Here is a 9,152-nt window from a genome sequence, read left to right on the forward strand (position 1 = left end):
TGACCTGTAATTCCTCGCTTTTCCGCTAGGGTTGTTAGTATCGGGGATATGTAAATGCTTCTATTAAATCTGGAAAGGCTGGGTAAGAATTTTCAAAAACGGCCTATAGAGTGGGTGCTCCTTATACTACTTCATGGGTAATTCCCACTTAAAATATATATATTTTATATCTTTTTTAATAACATGCATATGTGATTAGTAAACAAACACCTCTAACCTCAAAATTTATATTTTATCACGAATTGAGAGAATCTATCAGTGCAATTGAATCAAATATATAACAAAATTAATTATCAACACACATTTTAATTTTATCATATGTCAATAAGCGTTTTCCATGTATACTATGAATAAAATTGATGAAAGTTGAAACAAATTTTCTTCCCCATTAGAATAACATTGTGTCGTCTGTTTGTTGCCCGTCCAGGCCTTTGACGTCATATCTTAAACTCGAAATATCTCGGAACTGAGACAACCTAAAGGTGCTTTTATACCTCAAATTTCGATCAGATGAACATTATTTCTGGACCGTGAAAATGCGTGAAAAGTCATTTTCACGGCGGGTATTTTTGAATTGTTTTAAACAAAAAATGTTTTTTTAAGAAATATAATATTAAATGATTGTTTTAATATGTAAGAATACTTTAAAATACTGATAGAAAGATGATTTTATTGAAAAATTTAGCAAATTTTGCTTCAAAACGTTTTCTGCTACAAGAGCTCAGAGTTTTGTTTATGTTATGTCGGTTCTTTTTAACTTGTAATAAATAATGAGTGCTGAAAATAAATCGGTAAGTTGAAATGTTTATCAAATAAATTTAAATTCAACTAATTGTTTCGAATAACTGAAAGAAACTTAATATACAGAAAGTATTTGTTGAGATGCTTGGAAAATTGATTTATAACCTCAAATTCCGATTAATTCTTTTTTAATTTTTAGAGTCCTACGTTAAGAAAATTATTAATATATAAAATAGAATTTTTATCATAGAAACTTTACTAAAAAATTTTATTTTTTATAAAATTTTATCTTAGTGTATGGCTCAAAAGATTAAAAAAATCGTATTTCCGTTGGAATTCCGATGAATTATCATAGAAACTTTCTTAAAAAAGTATATATTTTTAATTAAATATTTACTTGACATCGTTAAAAAAATGGTTTATGTATTAAAGAATTCGTAAAAGAAAAACATAAATCGAATTCAAACAATGTTGTTCAACTTGACAGATCGATTTAATTTCGATTAATCGATTTCTAGCTGTGCTGATAAATATTTCATAAAAAATAAAATTTTTTAGAAAAGTTTCTATGATAAAAATTCTATTTTATAATAATAATAGTTTTCTTAATGTAAGACTCTAAAAATTAAAAAATAATTAATCGGAATTTCATCGGAATTCTATCAGAATTTAATCGGAATTCCGTCGGAAATTCTTTGGAACTCCGCTGAAATTCCGACGGAATTCCGTTGGAATTTCCAACGAAATTCTCATGGAATCTCCAGGGGGCACTTTCCGAGGAATCTTTCCAAGTGGGTAAAAGGCGTAATAAAACTTGCAAAACTAATAATAGATATTAAGCAACTAACTAAAACTTTTAATGATAGCTAATCACATAGTTGATGACAAATTGACAGTTTGACAGCTGTCATATTAACTGTTAACTTATTGACAACTTAACATCAAATTTGTCACCAATAACACCAAAAACCCTTTTATTGAAATTTTTTTTAAAACAAATAACTTTTTATAAAACTTGACACTTGATTTGACAGCTGTCAAATTATAATATGAATTAAAAAAATTATCAGTTTTACCTTAAATTCTATACCAGCGGATCTGAAAATGTTTTTACTTTCATTTTAGAACGAAAAGATCTCTTTTCAGCAAACTTGACAGTTTATTTGACAGCTGTCAACTGTAATTTACAATTTATACAGTTGTTGGACAAAGTATCATGTGCTATTCGTGGAGAACAGCGATTCTCGCTTGTTCTCCACTCGTTGCACAATATTGGGATCGGCTAAACTGCAATACGCCATCTGGTGGGGACCCATTCTCTCCCTCCATTTTCTTTCTTTGTCTCTCTTCAATTAATAGGTTAGAAAGAGTAGAAAAAACAAAATGGAGGGAGAGAATATGTCAAAGTTACTAGATTGTTACTAGACCACCGTTCCCAATACTATTTCACGCATTTTCACGGTCCAGAAATAATGTTCATCTGATCGAAATTTGAGGTATAAAAGCACCTTAATACACTTTATTAAAAGTGCGCTGAAAATTATAATTCGGAAACGGCCTAAGTGGCCTACTTCATACTTGTGGCTAATTCGTTAGGGTACGGTCACACTATATCATGCACTCACAAATGTACATACGACCGTGCTAGAAAATGAGTATATTCCTGTCCTTTTTTATCTCATGCTTCTAGCTCTCGGAAGTCAGAGACTTTCCCGAACAAATTGTGCTTTGGCCGTTATGAGATGTCTATGTTAAAACAGAAAAAAATTTACAAAGTATAGTAGAAGTATTTCAACTTCTTTCTGAATTATTTAACAATAATATAATATATATTTTTTAAAGTTAAGTATCTCTTGGTTTGTCGATATCCTTGAAAAGTGATTGAGACATGTTTTTGTATTATTCTTCAATTTTACATCGTTTTACTCCAACAGAGTATTAATAAAAAAAAATTGTAAGTATAAATTGTTTACAACATATTTTATCTGCGGTAAAGCTATGTTTATATATAACGCTAAAATAATGACAAACTCAAGATGTATACACTGACGCATTTTATTATATACTGGATATTTTCATTATTACACTACATATATGTTCCTATGTGTTTAGCCTTTAAGTGTGTATGAGACTTTTAGAAGGTGGAATTCACATCATAGTTACATATTCTTAAATTTTTCTAATTTACTCTCAATTTTTTTATGATTTCGTTACTCATAATGTGCTGACACCATATTAATTATTGTCAACTTACTTTTATTGCTAATCTTATATTTATCATTAAAAAAACATTACCCTAAATAGTGCGATTAATTTCTATTCATTTTATTTATGCACTGAAAAAAGTATTTAAAATCAACTTTTAATACGATAATTTCTGCCGTGTTTCCAAAGCAATGCACATATAGCGATTTTTTTTTATAAAAAAACAATATTACCCGGGTACTAATGTAAAAAAACATGCGTTTTTAACCTAAGTAATAAAGCGAAAATTGCCTTTTTACAAAAACAATTTTCATGCGTAGATTTCTTTGGAGATGTGGCAGAAATTCTCATATTATAATGTAGATAAATAAATAAATATGTAGAAAAAACAATTTACATTTACAATCTTCTTAAATTATGTAAAACACAATATGACTTTTGTTCAAGTTATGTATTGAGAAGTTTACTTTTTATTTAGAATGAAAAATAACTTCATTAAATTTACATTATTTCCAAACCACTTAAACTTATTTTTAAAAATTTTTGTTAATCTAATCTTTTTTCAAAATTATTTGTATTTATTTTAACAAAATTAATGTTTTTTATAAAATAATACAGAAAAATATTTAAACATACAGATTTTTCAAAAAGTGAAATACATTTTTTAAAATATATTCTTAAATAATTCCAGGGTAATTTATATCTTTTAGTTTTTATTAATTCAGTTATATTTAATTGAATTTATATTTTTAAATACTCTTTATTATAACTCTTTTCTTCTAACATATTAAAATATTTAATCACCTAATTATTTTTTTATGAAAAATTTGATTATTTTAGAAAATAATATTAAACTTAGAAAGAAATGAGTTTGTAGGGGATAGTAGGCAATCATTTTCTGAAGAAAATAAGCTATAGTACATTGAAATGGAATCATTTTTAAAAATTTCTGTAGAAGCAATATGGCAAAAAAATGTTATCCTATGCAAATTGTATAAATAAATAAATTTTGTAGGTTTTAAATTTTTTTCTTGAAAATTAGTTTTTCTTCTTTCAGAAAGTACAATTAATAATATGATTTTAATTATTTAAATTTTAATTAATTATTTTTTTCTGAAATAACTAAAAATTCAAACCAAAATTTATAATTATTCCTTATTAATGTTATAATAAAAATTGACTTTGATTTTTTATTCTTTGTCAATTTAGTTAATGAAAAATAAACTGTTTACATTTACCCCGAGAATTTAAAAACTCGGGGTAAATGTAAACAGAACTTGAACTGCATTTTAAAAGATTATAATTTAATGAATTTGCTTCTATTTCACAACTACACTACTTTGTCAATATACAATTACATAGAAGAGTAAATTGGGTCTTCTTTCATACCCCCTTACCATGTTAAATAACAAATTTTAATTTTTAAAATGACTTGATATTTGTATTTCCCTTAAGTCATTGAGCAGCGAAATTTAACAAAATTTGATAAATTTTTAAAAATCTCTTTCGCTATTTTGAAATTTGAAAATCTGACTTCAGATTCGTATTCAACGACCTCAAAAACCCCCGAGTAATCAGATTCAAGCAAATTTATAAAAAAATTATCATTATCATTATCATAATAATTATCATTAATATGTTATCAATTTAAATTCGTCCGCCATATTGGGTCCACCATTTTGAATTATTAGTATCTGATTTTAGATTCTTATTCAGCAACCATAATTTGTTGAAGTTATTCAAGTTTTTATATTACTAGTTTTAGTGTGGTTAATTTCTGATTTTATATGATGCGTTACATAGGCCTGCAAAATTTCACTTATGTCTGTTATAAAAAAGGGGGAAGTGATTCTTGTAGATTTTTTCACGAAGAATCCGAATCCGACGTCCAAAATGGCTATTTTTGCTTTTTTGTGAATTTTCTGTAGCTTACAATTTTGTTTTTCGTTTTTCCAAATTGCATCGTATAGTACTAATTTTAAGCTATAAACATGGGTGTATTAAATGGGACTATTGGATATCTCTTAAGGATTGCATTTTTAAGAAAAGTGTTTAATACAAAAGTTCATATTTCTACTATTTTAGAATATTTGAGGAGCTGGATATTAGAACTCGCTCTCCGCTCGGCTGAACTCCGTAGAGCCAGTCAAACGTCCGAAAAAATGATAAAAATTGAAATTCAAAATTTTGAATTTTGAAAAATACTACATTGTAGGAAAATAAAAGGCACATAAATGGGAAAATATCGCTCTTTAAAATTTTTTGTTTTATTTATGTTTTAATTATACTCTCTAAATCTGAATAAGTTAATATTTACTTATTGTAACTCTAAAATCGTCAATGTAAAAAAATAAGTGTATATTCATTTATTTAAAATTTATATGCACTTGTTCTTTTACGTGGATGAGTTTTGACATATTCAAATTTGGAGAAATAAAATATTGTAAAATTTTGATTTTATGATTTTACCAGGTTTATAAACTTTAGAAAATAAATGTGATTTGTGTAATATTTTAGACATATATATATTTTACCATTTATTCAAAATGACAAAAAATCTGTAAATTATACCTATCTGTTTAATAAAAGAACATTTGAAATATTGGATTAAACATTGTAATATTAATTGTAAACAAATGTTGATTGTGAATAGAAAATAATAATAATAATAAAGAAATTTATATTTCAATGTGAAAAACTGCAACACCTGACTGTGCCAATAGCTTTGGACTTACTTGCGCGCCAACCGCGCTTTCTTAAAACTTCAATAACTTTAAAAGTTTCCAATGAATTGATTTAATATTTTACAGAAAACTTCCTTATATAGTGATAAACAAATGTCTCACTGGAAGTTTTCTGAACTACAAAGTTCCCCGCAGACATTTTGTCGATGAAAGTAAGAAAACGTTATTATCAACTGGTCTCAATTTTTATTAAAAAGAATTTAAACAATTAATGATTTTTTTAATTTTTTTATTATTTTGTCGCCTTCAGTAGACCCTAATACGTGTACATATCAAATTTGAATCAAATTCATTAATAATTGTCGGAGATATGATGATTTATGTTTTAAAACTTAATTAAATTTAACAATTTAAATTTCTCAGTTTTTGATCTCTAGAAACTAAACTATTCGTTTTATTAAAAAATTTAAAAGAGAAAAAACATGCGCCTTTTATTTTCCTACAATGTAGTATTTTTCAAAATTCAAAATTTTGAATTTCAATTTTTATCATTTTTTCGAACGTTTGACTGGCACTACGGAGTTCAGCCAAGCGGAGAGCGAGTTCTAATATCCAGCTCCTCATTTGTAAGAACTTATTAGATTAATAAAATTAAATAAATTTTAACTTATATGCCTTACATAAATAATAGAGTTAATTAATTTAAATACTGAAATTTGTAGCGTTACTCAAGGTAAAGTTTCAATTTTTATAAGTAAAACTTGTTTGGCATAGAAAGTTAAAAGTAATGTTACACATTATTTTTAAATAATAATAATAATAATTAATTAGTTAATAAAATATTGTAATAATTATTACCACATGCTTAACCGTGAACAATAATATAATAAACTTAGCCTTTTTTTAGAAACACATCTACAGGTTGTAATATAATGAGTTGAAAACGTGCGTGATCATTAAACAACGGTATCATATTTCATTTGTACAAATGCCAAATCTCCAATTTATAATGCATTGATTATAAAAGTTAAACACTTTTCTAGATTATGTACAAGTTGTATTAAATTTTATAGTGATTACAGGTAACTAAACTAAAATAATATTAAACTTTCATATGAATTTCAGGGTGCTGTATGTCAACTGTTAGGGAAGATACTAATAATAATGACCCAAGATCTTTCCAAAGTTCATTATAAAAAATGTAGATACCCATCATGTAATCTCACATCTCGAGATGGAGTTCCTGGTCTTACATTTCACGCATTTCCTGTTCGACAAGCAGATCGTTGCGTGAAATGGCTGGTTAACTGTGGATTAGATGATTGGGTTGAAATGTCTGAAAAAGATTTAAAACTGCGATACATTTGTAGTAGACATTTTTCAGAAGACAACTTTTATGCCACTGGTCGATTAAAACGCGAAGCTGTACCAATAATTTTAGGCTTAGAAAATCCTAATCTAAAAACAAGTAGAAATACTTGCAAATTGCGTAAAGTCGTTTCAACGGAAACAGATTTTTTGAAAAAGCAAATTGAAAAATTAGAAAATAAATTGGAAAAAGAACGACAAAAAAGAATAGAATGTCGTGCAAAATTGTGTGCAACAAGAGTTGCATTATCTCGGCTGAAATCTAAGCTTAGTGAAGGTACTTTTCAAGATATTTATTTGAATAAAGCTTTGGCTAATAGATTGCAAGGTTTTGTATTGACTTTCATTCGAATGCAACTATTTCATAAACAATCTACATGTTACACTACTGATGAGCAACGTTTATGTATGATGATGCATTGTATTTCTCCAGCACTTTATTCGAAAATGCGGGACGATTTCAAATTTGTGCTTCCAAACGAAGTGACAATGGTTAGATGGTTTAATAAGCTTAATATATCACCGAAAAAAGCTAATTTGTCAGGGTCCTTCAATTTTGAAAAAAGAGAACAAAGTACGGAATTGAAACAACAGGGCAAATTAATTATAACACAATGCGAAGAAGAACCAGAGATGGAGGTTCATGCATTTTCTCCGTTAAATGATTTTATGGAAACTTTGGAGGGAGATGTAAATGAAGGGGAACAAATGGAAATCTTAGAAGATGATTCGCAGAAAGAATATACAGAAGAACAGTTGGAAAGTGTAGAAAATGATAAATTGGAAAATAACATCATTTCTGATGAAATTAACCAGTCATTAGATTCATCTTCAGATAAAGAGGATGATGATCTAGAATATGTTGCCGTGGACTACAATGAAACAAGAATTAAGGAAAAATGTCTGTTTGTATCGTGTTTAGAAGATAAAAATGGAAGGCAAATTGTGGCTGAAGTACTGGATTTTAAAAGTGCGAAGGTTGGTGATGAACTTGATGTGATAGAAGAACTAGAAAACGTTAGTGGTGATTTTGATTCATCTCAATCCATAGAAGAATCAGAACAGTATATAATTGAACTGCAAAAATAATCTAAAACTATTGTTCATACAATTTTAAATTACAAAAAATGATGGAACAATATACATTTATTACTCTTAATTTTTACATTTAATCCTTAACCAAAGGGCACCTTCATTCTTATTCTCAATTTCATTCCTTCTCCCAATGCTTCTCTCAGACGCATCTTTTTTCCTTTGAGATTTTTTCGTAAAACGAATAGTTTAAAAAATAATAACAAAAAACAGCAAAATTTAAATTCTCAAAATTCATTTAATTTTTAAACATAAACCGTTGTATCTTCGATAAATATTAATGAATTTACTTGGAATTTAATATTTAAACGCCTTTCGGTCCATAGAAGGCAACAACATAATGAAAAATAAAAAAAAAGTGAAATGTTTAATAATTTTTAATTGTTAATAGAGACCCGTCGATAATCACCGTCCCATATCTTTGCCGTCAAGAAGTCTGTGGGAATAGTTTCTAGTTGAACAAACTTCCAGTGAGACACTTGTTCATTACTATTTGAGGAAGTTTTCTGTAAATTTTCATAACGATTCCTCAAGCTATTTATTGAAATATGTTAAGTTTTAAAAATTGGCGGGCGCACCGAACGTTTGCATTTCCGAGTCTCAAGTGACACTTGGTCACTGGCTTGACGAAATATCCTTCTTTTTATAGGAAGTCTTTAAAAAAATTATATATATATATATATATATATATATTAATAAATAATTATGATTAGGTGATATTTATTTTATTAATTAAAATTAGTTAATTTTATTTTAACAATGTTTTGTTTAAAAAAAATTTTAACATTTTATTACTGTTGTGTTGTTTATGTTAAAAATTAAAAATATTTCATATCTAAACTTTTTTTCAATAAAATGAAAAAGGTCAATAAATATTTTAAAACATCTGACATATAATTTAAGATGTATGGTTAATATTCTAAAAATTTTAAATACGAATTCAATTGTTAAAAATATTCTTTCAAGCGTCAAATAATATAAAACATACATGTTTTACTATAAGAGAATGTGTGTAAAATTAATTTCCTATAAAAAGAAGGATATTTCGTCAAGCCAGTGACC

General features: G+C 27.0%; 1 protein-coding gene across 1 annotated transcript; it reads left to right on the plus strand.

The window, feature by feature from the left end:
- Positions 1-2,449: 2,449 nt before the first annotated feature.
- On the plus strand, positions 2,450-8,157 carry LOC127287171 (uncharacterized). The gene is made up of 2 exons (XM_051313973.1): positions 2,450-2,695; positions 6,756-8,157. Exon 2 carries the CDS (start codon positions 6,795-6,797, stop codon positions 8,085-8,087), a length of 1,293 nt encoding a protein of 430 aa, XP_051169930.1. The 5' UTR covers positions 2,450-2,695; positions 6,756-6,794; the 3' UTR covers positions 8,088-8,157.
- The last annotated feature ends 995 nt before the right edge of the window (positions 8,158-9,152 follow it).

Source organism: Leptopilina boulardi, unplaced genomic scaffold (assembly GCF_019393585.1).
Source record: "Leptopilina boulardi isolate dan_hultmark-lab unplaced genomic scaffold, ZJU_Lbou_2.1 LbouV2_122, whole genome shotgun sequence".
NCBI lineage: Eukaryota > Metazoa > Arthropoda > Insecta > Hymenoptera > Figitidae > Leptopilina > Leptopilina boulardi.

Bases quoted from the DNA above. Each gene is read 5' to 3' on its own strand.
- LOC127287171 (XM_051313973.1), top strand. From the start codon at position 6,795: ATGACCCAAGATCTTTCCAAAGTTCATTATAAAAAATGTAGATACCCA.